General features: G+C 43.0%; 1 protein-coding gene across 7 annotated transcripts in view; it reads left to right on the top strand.

Moving 5' to 3' along the window:
- LOC146357592 (uncharacterized) overlaps nucleotides 1–12713 on the top strand; it is a 107418-nt gene that overhangs the window by 88287 nt on the left and 6418 nt on the right. For all 7 annotated transcript variants that reach the window (XM_084851869.1, XM_084851879.1, XM_084851908.1 and 4 more), the window contains 2 exons: nucleotides 6540–6635; nucleotides 10695–10777. In XM_084851869.1, the coding sequence (XP_084707995.1) occupies nucleotides 6540–6635; nucleotides 10695–10777 (179 nt within the window). The remainder of the gene's footprint in view (nucleotides 1–6539; nucleotides 6636–10694; nucleotides 10778–12713) is intronic.

The raw sequence follows: 12713 nt of genomic DNA, 5'->3' as shown, positions 1-12713 counted from the left end.
GGGAACACAGGTTAGTTTAAACTAGTTAGTGAACAAGCCAGGATCATAAACTATGGTTTGATCCTGGCTAGTTCAGGATCAAATGTCTCTCTGATCCCAGATGTAATAGGAAACTCTAGTTATTTTAGAGGCAGATGTGAAGGCTTCTTGTTAAATCCTTGTGGCCACACCAGAATGTACTTAGCATAAAACTGACCAGTTTGTCCATCCCTAGTGTAAACAGGGTTCAGATGTCATCAGAACACTTCACCATCTTCCCATTCATATTAGGAACTATAAAAATAAACAGGACTGTAGAAGTCCTAGTCCAGCGCTCAAAGTGCTCTGCTGCCTCAAGTGCATTGAGGCTACTAAGTTTGTCGAGTCTTGTCCCCAAAGAAAGCAATTATCTTTCATGTCTGTTTCATAATATTGGAGCTGAACTGTAGGCAGCTGTCAGGTGGGAACCTGAAGCTGAGAACTAGGAGCAGAGTCAACGCAGGAGCCTCAACGTCCCGTGAATGAGAGCAGGAAAGACTATCATTAACCAGGCAAAGCCCCGGCCTGAACAGCTCTTCCTGTTGAGTAAAGCCAATGGCCGTCACATTCTACAGAATTTGCAGGAGCACCAGGGAAACACTGGTTTAGAAGCTGTATTTTTGTGTGTGGTAAGGACGCTCACTGAAAGTGATATTAAGGGACCATTGCAAGTGAGAACTGCAACAAAATGTTGCCGATCAGAGTGCTCCCATTCAGTGTTCCAGCTCACCAGACATGCCCCCTTCCAACATACACCATCCATACCCCCAGTTTCTCTCTCTCTCTCTCTCTCTCACACACACACACACACACACACACACACACGTCAACCACCATTCTATGTTCACTGAGTATGGTTAGTCTTCATTGGGCTGCTTTTGGTATTCATCCCCACTTATCCCCCCACCCCCGCCTAAAGTTTTCTTGTATTTCTGCAAAGTTTGGGGTTTCCCCAAACCTACATGGATGGTGCTGTTTTGGCTACATAAGCATCCACATTTGGAGCATGAGTTCACTATTAGAATATATGTTCGCTTTTTTGCTCACTAGAGTCTGGGATGCCTAAGCAGGGATAATCTTTTTTTCATTATTTTTAGCAACAGTATGAAGCCTCTGGGGCCAAGTGTGCAGAGGTCTGGAGTAAGGTGTCATCAGTTTGCAAATGCAAAGTGAGGAACTGATGGGCTAGAACCAGGGAGATCCAGGTTCAAATCCTCACTCAGCCATGAAGCTCACTGGGTGATATTCAGCCTAACCTACCTCACAGGGTTGTTGTGAGGGGAAAAGGGCAGAATATCACACCCATGCCTTGATGGACGGGTGTGATATAAGAATATATATCACAATGTAACAATAACAGTAATAATAACTATGCTGATGACAACTAGATTTTCTTTTCTGATTCTACCAATCAAGGAACAACAGCCTCAGTACAGTCAGGGCCAGAAATATTGGAACAAGGATAACTGTTTGGCAGTTGGCCTCCGTACAGCAGAGTACAGCCTCTGTACGGCCTCTGAAATTTAATCCAGACAAGGCTTTTCTACTCTCTGCTACAGGGACTGCCGGACAAGATCACATTCAACTAATTTTAAGACAGCTGTCCTGGCTCTCTATAAGTTTCTGGACAATATTCAAAGTGTTGTCTGTTAACAACAGGGGTGAGCAGAAAGCAGATCTGCAGATGTTTGGGACTTCAGCTCTCAGCATTCCTGACTATTGGCCATGCTGGCAGGGGCTTCTGGGAGTTGAAATTCCAATTATCTGGAGATTACCTTCTGCCCATCGTTGACCTATAAAGCCCTAAATGGCGTGTCCCTGCCCATCAATTAAGATCAGGTGGTGGGACTTGTTCAGATACCTCGCTTATGGGAGATGAAATTGCCCAGGACTCAGGCCAGCTTCTTTCTTGTGGTGACTGTAACCCTTTTTTAAATTTAGGCCTGCTTTAAATATGTTTTAGATACTCCAGTGATTGTAATTTTTGTTTGATTTTGTTCACTGTTGACTTATTGTTTTTGTTGTTAGACAGCTAGAATTTTATAAATAGGGTGATATTAAAATAACAGTAGACGTTAAATAATTAATAAAAGAAAAGCCCTCTCGTGGCACTAAAGAGCAACATACAAACATCCATTTTTTTTTGGATTTTTGATGTACACAAAGACACCATACAGGCTCACATATGAAGGATAGTTTCTGATAGCAACTCCCATGAAGCTGATTGGTGGGAGATTCAGAACAGATAAAAGGAAGTACTTCTTCATTCAGTGCACAGTTAAACTTCCATAAGATGTAGTGATGGCCACCATTTTGGATGGCTTTAAAAGGGGACTGGAAAAATTCATGGAGGATAAGACTATTGATAGCTACTAGTCCTGATGGCTATATGCTACCTCCAGTACCAGAGGAAGTTTGTCTATGTACACCAGTTGCTGGGGAACATGGGCAGGCAGATGCTGTTGCACTCATGTCCTGCTTTTGGGTTTCCCATGGTCAGCTGGTTGACCACTATGTGAATAGAATGCTGGACTGGAAGGACCCTTGGTCAGATCCAGCATGACTCTTCTTATGTTCTTATGGGTGAAAGATGGGCAATCATATTTCTTTTAGAAAAATAATGCTAACGATTTGTCTATATAGGATAAAGGCTTTGAAAAGGCAAAAGTTTCGCATCCTCATCTCCCCACTTAGGACAGGGACAGACTAATTCCATGTAAACAAACATGAGACCAGAGAGATATCACTGTCTTATATTATATTCCTAAGCCATTATATTGTCATCATAATATGGTGTCATACTTGTTCTGATGTCCCTGAATTCCTTGCTTGCACACTTTATTTTCTGTACCGAATGTACAATGCACATGCTGTTATGCATGCTCTCTGCTTTTCCAAGCAGTGAGGTGTTTTGGAGCAGCGCTTACGTTGGAAAAAGAGCGCACTGGAGAGGAAACTTGTAGTGTTTTGTAATCTTTGGGTTTATTTAAACCATACAAGCATACAAGATCCACTATCTCATATCAAATACCCACACAGGCAACCCAGCACCTCAAGATGCTTCCGGAACTCTCAGCTAGCTCTTACCTCTCTTTCTCTGTGTCACCCCAATACTGCAAGTTTCTTTTGTTCCCTCACACCCATAGGAACAGAGGTAGTTTTGAAAATAAAACTGTCATAAATGTATGGTGCAACAACACCTGGCGTACTGTGTAGGTCACCACACCTCAAAAAAGATATTGTAGATTTGGAAAGAGTATAGAAAAGAACAACCAAAAAGAACCAGGGGCTGAAGTAACTCCTTTGTGAGGAAAGGTTATAATGTCTGAGACTGTTTAACTTAGAAAAAAGGTGAGTGTAGGCAGACATAATAGAAGTGTATCAAATTAAGCATAGTGTGGAGAAAGTGGATAAGACCTCTCCCATAATACTAGAACCTGGGGTTATCCCATGAAGCTGAATGGTGGAAGATTCAGGTCAGGTGAAAGGAAGTACTTCTTCACACAGTGCATAGTTAAATTATGGAATTCGCTACCACAAGATATAGCTTTAAAAGGGTATTAGAACAAATTTATGGGGGATAAGGCTATTAATGTCTACTAGTCATGACGGCTATAAATTATCTCCAGTATCAAGAGACAGAGTCTTTGTATACCAGTTGCTGGGGAACATGGGCGGGAGGGTGCTGTTTTACTCATGTCCTGCTTGTGGGCTTCCCTCAGGCATCTGGCTGGCCTTTGTGTGAACAGAATGCTGGAGTAGATGGACATTTGGTCTTATCCAGCACGGCTCTTACGTTTTTATGATCTCAGCTCCCTTTCCTTAGCAGAATGGGGGCAGGGAGGATGACAACATGTGTGTCACTTTCCCCAGGCTCTGGTGGGTTTCACGTTCCAAACCATTTTCTAAGCAATTACTTCCTAGAAAGAGACATATCCCTAGCCATCCTGAACCATTGCCTGACAAAGGATATGGCCAGACCAATATTCATCACAGTGCTTTATGCAAGGAGAAGAAGTCATTTTCTAATCAAGATGATCCTTCAGAGTGTATTCTGTTTTAAATCAGTATTGGTAAACAGTATCACCTTGCTGGTATGGAGTGATTTGAAGTCTGTTGTAATGCTCTCTGAAGCACATATACTGTACACATACTTAAAAATCCTAGCGTTTGAGCATGTGCCCATTCTACAATTGTGTGATTAGAACCGACTGGTTAATTTTTATTTTTATTTTAGAATCCTTTTGACTCCTTTTGACTTGAGCCAGTTTTTTCTGTATCTGTATTACATATTTTGTTTTCGAACTGGTGTGTGATTTAGATCCCGGGAAAGTTTGATAAACACAAAAACACCAGGTTGGTGTTTTGACTTGTTACTTGCCCCGGAGCTTTTACAGAAAAAGTTAGGAAAACCAATGTGAGGGAACCAATGATTTTGCAATATGTTTTGTTTCCTAAGGAAGGGGTTTTCAAGAAGTTGCCCCTTGTCCTCCCTTGGGAAGAGTACATTCCTGTATCAAACTTGCTGAAAGCCAAACCCAGAAGATACTATCACTGTAAATACTCCTGCTCTAACTTGAGAATTTCTGCCCTTCAGTAGGAATTTTCCATATCATAAGCTTCATGGCTTATTATTATATTATATAGTTAAGATGGAGATATTATATGCCTAGTTAATATTCTCCACTATTACTTGGTAAGATAAGCTGCCACCTATCGTTAGAAGAAAAAGTCACATTTAATATTTTATTATCACATTTGAGAATGTGAAATGTTCCCATTACAGTAATACAACAAAGCAATGAGGCTTATAAAAGAAACAAGTTCAATGGTCATAAGTATTGGAGAATAGTCAGGTTTAAAAGATACATTGACACTGTGTTCAACAGCAGTTTCCTTCAGGTATTCTTATAATGAAACCCAAAGTAGCTTCACACTGAAGTATTTGTTAACTTTCAATACAAATAGGAAGATCTATTTAGGGCACAATCCTAGGCATGGGTAGATAGAAAAAATCTGACAACTCCCAGCAATGCCCAGCCAGCCATGCGTTTTTGTAGCCCTTCTAGACTCCAGGGCATCAGAGTTTTTGCTTGTTGTTTAATTTCTTTGTGGGGGAGACTTCAATCTGCTATTCCAGCTTGAGCTGACTAATTGCACTGATAAATCAGCTTTGATTTATTTTTGCTCTAAATGTGTAGTATTATTGATGGCATCAAAATATTAAATGAGAGATGAAATATTTGCAGTTTTCGAATCTGACCACATTGTTTCTTTGAAGTTCACATGATTTCAAATTTACATCTTTTTGACAATCTCCCCCACCCCAGGAGTAGGGGTGTCCACCAGCAATTTACTCTGAGCTGGCTGTGTGTTGAGGTCATCAGGGATACATGATGTCGTGGTCACCCAGCAGCCTCCCCGGAGCTTATCAGCGAAAAAACATAATTCCTGAGACTGCTTAAAGTCCGATTCTTTTCCTTAAGTCAGGGTCTCCTTGGCATAGTTGCTGTGTGCCAACCCCCACATTTACCTTGGGTATGCTAGCCCTGCCCAGGGATGTGCCTTTCACTGTGCCCCCAGTCAAGGCATGTTTCCTTGTGTGTTTCCCATCCCTGCACAAATCAGTTAGTACCTCTACAGAACTAACTCCCATTGTGCTGAAAGAGGCTTGCCCTCTGAGTGCCCACATCACAACTTAAAGAGATCCCCCGCAATTGACATTGTGCAGTTTAAAGCTCAATTCCCTAAGTGCAGTAAAGCACAATCTCGAGGCTCCAATTCTCCTTTGTTTGGTTTAATAGAGATCTTTCAGGTTCAAATGGGGGCTGGTTTCTGTCTTTGTGTTTGCTGCTCTCTTTCCCACAACAAACCCATTAGTGTCTCCTCAGAAGTAACTCCTCTTGTGATCAATGAGGCTTGCCCTCTGAATGCCCACATCAGAACTTACAGAGATCCCCCTCAATTGACATGACACAGTTTAATACCCAATACCCTAAGTGCGGTAAAGCATCATCGTGAGGCTCCGATTCTCCTTTGTTTGGTTTATTGCCTTAGGAAATAACTACTTCGACCCTTCCTTATAGAGATCTTGTGGGTTAAAATAGGGTCCGGTTTCCCATCTTTGTGTTCTCCCCCTCCTTTCCCAGCACAAGCATATGTGTGTCTACTCAGACGTAACTCCCATTGTGGTCAACAAAGCTTGCTCCTGAACTGCAGATGTATCTGGACTTTCAGGGAAAAGGAGAAAGTGGGGGAGCGGGGGAAGCCTCTCTTATTGGTTGAGCAGCCCCTGCCAGTCAGATGACATTCACTGCAACACCCACCCCCATCAGGAAGTATGTTCTGTGAAGCAATTTTTACTGGTTTGTAGAACCTGCTCGTGGAGCCCTGCATGGACCAAAGTGCAGCAAGCTGATTCCTTTAAAAAAAAAAAAAGTACGCCCCCATTCGCTTCTCCTTCTGTTGTCATGGAAACATGGCCCAGGAGAATGATTAATAAAGTACATGTTTATTTTCAGGTATACAACTCAGAAAACAGTTCAGACACTGAAGTCACTGCTCCCTCCTCCAGTAGTTAAGGAATTATGCTTTGGGAGAGGATTTATTCCAAACAGGTATGTACTTTCAGTTAACACCATACTTTCCAAACTAACTTAGCTTACACATAGGAGTAAAAAGCCCCCAGAGCCACTGAAATATCATATATTCTTTTCTTTTTTAAAAATCGGGCAGAATAATAATGCCCCTTCATGATTGAAGAGTGTTTTAAAATATCCTGGTGAGTTCACTACAGATCCAATCCCTCCAGTCTCTCAATTCCATTTGTCACATACTTACTCTCCACACATACGTACTACATACATCACATCCTGATTGATCTCCACATCTTGCAGCCCTCCAGATATTGATGGACTGCAACTTTCATCTGTCCTAGCAAGAATAGCCAATTGTGAGGCATGATGAGAGCTGCAGTCCAACAACAACTGAAGGGCCATAAGTTGCCCACCCCTGACTTGGGCGAACAAGGGTCATAGTGCCCTGCTGATCCTACTGTACAGCTCAGCAGCTTTTAACATCCTGCTGGATCAATTGAGAACTAAATCCACTTCTTCCTGTATGGTCTCAGAAGGTAAAGATAAGGATATGCTCTTGAGGAGTGTCTCCATGAGCGATTTACTCTGATTATTCTTTTACGTCTGATCCGGATACATTGTATTTCGCAAGCAACCGAGGAGCACCTATGAAATATATTACCTCCTTGTTGCTTGATTTGTGAATATTCATATTTGGAAAAGCCCCTACTAAGAGGCGGAATGGAATGCACCTATGTTTGGATACAAATCGCAATGTGTGTACAATTGGGGTGAACCCCCTTCCACCAAACTTTGACATCCATGATGGTGTAGTCAGATATTTCCCCCTAAATACTCTACCATCCACATGAAAGGTTGCACAACCAATTGGATTAAAGCACTGCTGATTACTCACAATGCCCTTCCTGTGAGGACAGGCCCCGATGTGTTGTCTTTTGATAACACTGGCTCCTTTAGAGCAATAATGCTGATACAGCTTCCTGTCTAATCGTAAAGCAATTACTGCACCTCCAGAGGAAAAGCACTTTGAAAGGTCTAAGCTGAGCTCAGACATGATAGCCTTTCTTTGCTGGCCTTAAATGTCATTTCAAAAGCACCCATCTAGAAAAAGTGAGACAACCACAAAGCAGTGGATAATGGGCATACTATCTGCAACATCTTGATAAAGTAAGTCCTTCTGCAAAGGTTGTTGCAGTACAAGATTGTTGGGATATGCTGGGACTTTCACTTGGCTCATGTAAAGCTAGTTGCATCCATTCTGCTACATGTACACAGGTTGGGAAGCCATGATTAGCATCCAAGTGTGTTCATGCTGTGGAATAGGCATAGGATGATCAACACGAGCTTTGTTTAGAATTTCTTATGCAGAGTGTTATCTGTGTACAAATTTGGCACATGTGAAATGCCTCAGGAGACAGCAAGGTGAGGTTAACATTTGCCCAGATACCTATTATTTGTGGTGAAAGCTAGAAACCTGCAAGGAAACCTGCCAGTTCTAGTACTTTGCTAGGAAAAAGGAATATTCTCTTTCCCTGTTGCTTATCTACCACCTCCTGGATTATTTTGGTTCCAGTCTGTTTTATTTAGAGTGCTTCTTCACACAGTCTGTTTCTTCACAGAGTTTTCCTAAACAATAAATGTTAATAAGAAATGTTATTGGCATGTAAGAGAATCAAGGTAAGCTCTGCAAAAGGTGAACTGCCCAGATAAAGCTGCCTGCTAGGGCAAAGCTCTACTGCAAGTGAATGAAAATAAGCAAGATAATGTTTATTTTGAGCACAAAAGCTCAAAAGGAAGACACTGGAAGTATTTTTAAAAATCTGAAATATTTAATACATTGCAATATGAAATTACTCTTAGCCCTGTGACATGCATATATGAATAGGAAATGAATGATAGCTAATCTTCTGCTATTGGGTGGTATAGAAATGTAATAAATAAATAAAAACAAATAAATTACCTGTCCTTGTTTTATTGATTTTGTGTTATGATCCCTCCCCCTCATTTTGGGGTGACAGGTGAGGAGGGATGGAAGAAAAAACTGTAGCCACGAAAGACAGGGTGGGCAACCTGTGGCCCTCCAGATGTTTTGGCCTACAACTTCCATTAGCCCTAGCCAGAACAGTCAATGGTGAGGGATGATAACTGTAGGCCAAAACATCTGGAGAGCCACAAGTAGGGATGTCAGAGAATTTCACCACGAATCTCAGGGAGGCCGAATGCCAGCGCATTCAGCCCCCTGAAATCGGTGGCAGAACGGTCTGCCCGCCCCCGTCCCCCCGCCCCCGGGACGGGACTTACCTTGGGCGAATCTTCTTGGCGGCAGCGGCTCCAGCGGCGGTTCGGCGGTGGTTTGGCGGCAGCGGCCGGTCTTCCGACCAGCTGCCGCCACTGCCACTTCCAGTAAAAAACTAAACAAAACAAAAAAACGTGATAGGCTACGTAAAGACTTACGTAGCCTATCACGGCTAGATTTTTTAAAAACACCGTGATAGGCTACATAAATGTTTACGTAGCCTATAACGGCTGATTTAAAAGAAGAAAAAACCCGCACGTACGCAAATGGCGGTGCCCATGGGCACCGCCATTTGCGTTCCTTATTTTGGCACGTCTTAGTCTACATAAACATTTACATAGACTAAGACGGCAAAAATAAGGGGAACGCAAATAGCGTAGACGCTACGCTATTTGCGTTCCCCTTATTTTCGCCGTCTTAGTCTACGTAAATGTTTACATAGACTAAGACGTGCCAAAATAAGGAACGCAAATGGCGTCGCCCATGGGCGCCGCCATTTGTGTACACGCATTTTTGTTTTAAATCAGCCATGATAGGTTACATAAACATTTACTGCAGGGACGCAAACGGCGGTGGCTACAGCCGCCACCATTTGCGGAGCCGGTCGGCCAGGATTCGGGGGGTGGAGGGACAGAGTACCTACCCCCGGCCAGAATTTCGGGGGGGAGGGACGGAGCACCTCCCCCCCGGCCAGAATTTCAGGGGGAGGGACGGAGCGCCTCCCCCCCCCCGCGAATGTCACCCTTTGAAAAGGTAAGCCACAAGTTGCCCACCCTTACATAAGGGGTCTAAGAGTGTGTTCCTATGGTCCCTGAGAGGGTGTTGCAGGGTGAGTAGGATTTTAGGTATCTCCCTCTCTACAGGCCCGCAATTGGGGAAAGGAGGTCTGCCAAAGGAGGCCGCCTTCTTGTGGCAGTGAAAATTTATGCTGCCATTCCCCTTCTGTCACCAGGGCTCCACCACTGACATGGAGGAAAAAAGGTCATACCAGAGGCATATTGAGGAAGGCCTGCAGGATCCAAAGCCCTCTCATTCCCCTGGCATGCCCCCTGAACAGGAAAGAAACACCAACCTTGAAGCTGGCATAGTGAAAAGGGGCGGGGGAGCCACCTCCACCATATTCTGCCTTGGCTGCAGTGTGCCCAGCAGGGTTTTAATGTGATGGTTTCTCCATCACGGACTCTCTCCACACAACCTCCATAGAATTGCTCTGCCTATTTGCCTTGTTTGGATTTCAAGTGTCTATATCGTTAGTTCTAGCGGCTTCATTGCAGTTTGTCTCTTTGAAGCCTAAATTCCTAAATGTAGTCCGTGTAATGGGTAGTATATTGTCTATTAAATGGGAAATCATCATTGTCTTTTAGAACAGAAACTGGGATGCAAGAGAGGTGGAATGTATTTCCAGTTTTGCTATGGATTTGCAGTGCAAATTCCAGTAGGTTGTTTACTTCCCCCACCCTCCCATCCCAATATAATGTTGCCAGATCAAAATCTCATTGCTGAGTTCTGGAATCAATTCTATGAGCCGTTCAATGCAGAACTGTCTACATGTTCTTTCTTTGGACCTATGGTAGCTCTTTAAATGAAGAAAAGAGATATTTTAATATGCAGACCATTAGGCAACCCTACGATGTGATAGCAAGGATATTATACAACTATTGCATAGGCGTTTGCAAATTAATTACTTTCAAAAGGATCTATAGAAATCTGTAGTATTGTAAGAGAGGTGAACACCTGGTTTCATGATGTATTGTAGCTGATGCTTGCTTCATTGCTTGCTCCAGGAGCCATAAACTAAACCATCTCTACATCAGGCCAAAGCATGAAGCTCTGAATTCCCTGCTGGAGGATTCTCTGGACAGAAGGGGTGTGTATCTGTGGTGAGAGAAGCACTGTTATCACTGAAGCAGAACAGAGAAAGGAAATGACTCAATCATCAAAAGGGCCTCCTTCCTCGGGGAACTGTCCTTAATCAGTATTAGCCCCTTACAATAATACTATTTCAGAAGCACTGTGAACCAGAGCACTGCGTAGCCATGTAAACTGCTTCCTGAATTTGCCAAACAAAACAACATTCAGCAATTAATAGAATTTCGCTATTAGCCTTGCTATGATAAAGCAACACAAACTTTGCATGCTACCGCCACTCTGTTTGAGAAAGACATGGCTTACCTTCTCTGCCTTTTGGTTGGTTTGCTTGTTTATTTTTGGCTGTGCAAGAATTAAAAAAAAAATAGAGTTGCTTGCATTTTGTTTGGCTTGAAACACCGTGGCTATGGAACTTGTCCTTGTTACCCTTGCAAGAGCTATTACACAGCTTCCTCGTGGGAATTCCCTGATTAGTCACTGCTTTAGCATTAAGCTTCGAGAGTTTGTAGTGCATGCCAAGGATCTAGAAAAAGCTCTACCTTTTTGCGTTTGGTAATGAAATGAGGCAGTGTCCAAAGTTGGCAGTAAACATTGTAGAAGAAGGCAATAAGCACGCCACAGCTCTGGGAACGGGAATATTAACGAGATGTGGTCCTTTATAATTAGCAATGATTAGATGCAGAAACAGATGTGCAGCACCTCCAAAACAAATGAGCTGTTTGTTCTTCTTTAACACAGTTGAAGGAAATCTCAGAAAAGTGAACAGAACAGATGCTGCTTTCTAGCTTTTCCTCCATTTTCTTTCCCCTTTCCTTTTTACATAATCGGCAACTGTACCTTCTGAGTCTGACAAAGATGACACTTCAAGTGTCACAGGAGACTTTGGCAATGTATAATACTTGAAAGCACCAAGCAAATAACCACTGCTCTGCATGGAGGTTTTTAAAAATATATTAATTGATTTAAATAATATTTTATGTATTTCCTACCTTCCTGAGCAATGAGAATTTCCAGTGCAACCACAGTGCTACTTCCTTTTGGAGGAAAGGTCACTGGAGACTTCTAGCATTTCTGTAATATGTGGTTTATTCTGTAAATATATAATAAAACAAAGGTGTGGGTGAACAGCACAACATTCTTAGCAGGCAGTAGACCTACTGCCCAACATCAGATTCCCAGAGAGAGAGTTACCTACACTCCAAGGTGCCTTCAGCTTACAGGCCCCCTCTCTCTACTGTGCTATCTCTCATAAACTATTGTTCTTACACGCTTATACAGGTCTTAGCTGGGAGGCAGTGGGGGAAGGAAAATGGCTTTTACCTGCCAAAGAGGCCTCTGTATCTCTCTCCCACTGAGAAAACATCAACCATCCATCCTGACTGTTTGTTGTTTATTCACTCAGTCACTTCCGACTCTTCATGACTTCATGGACCAGCCCACGCCAGAGCTTCCTGTTGGCCATCGCCACCCCCAGCTCCCCCAAGGTCGAGTCTGTCACCTCCAGAATATAATCCATCCACCTTGCCCTTGGTCGGCCCCTCTTCCTTTTGCCTTCCACTTTCCCTAGCATCAGCTCTTCTCCAGGGTATCTTGTCTTCTCATTATGTGGCCAAAGTACTTCAGTTTTGCCTTTCATATCATTCCCTCAAGTGAGCAGTCTGGCTTTATTTCCTGGAGTATGGACTGGTTTGATCTTCTTGCAGTCCAAGGCACTCTAAGAATTTTCCTCCAGCAACACAGTTCAAAAGCATCTATCTTCCTTTGCTCAGCCTCCCTTACGGTCCAGCTCTCGCAGCCATAGGTTACTACGGGGAATACCATTGCTTTAACTATGCGGACCTTTGTTGTCAGTGTGATGTCTCTGCTCTTCACTATTTTATCAAGATTTGTCATTGCTGTCCTCCTAAGAAGTAATCGTCTTCTGATTTCCTGGC

This window comes from Heloderma suspectum, chromosome 1 (assembly GCF_057233095.1).
Source record: "Heloderma suspectum isolate Gila_16-S chromosome 1, 16-S_ref, whole genome shotgun sequence".
NCBI classification, from domain to species: domain Eukaryota; kingdom Metazoa; phylum Chordata; class Lepidosauria; order Squamata; family Helodermatidae; genus Heloderma; species Heloderma suspectum.
Note: the sequence above shows the minus strand (reverse complement) of the source record. Positions and strands in the feature narration are given on the sequence as shown.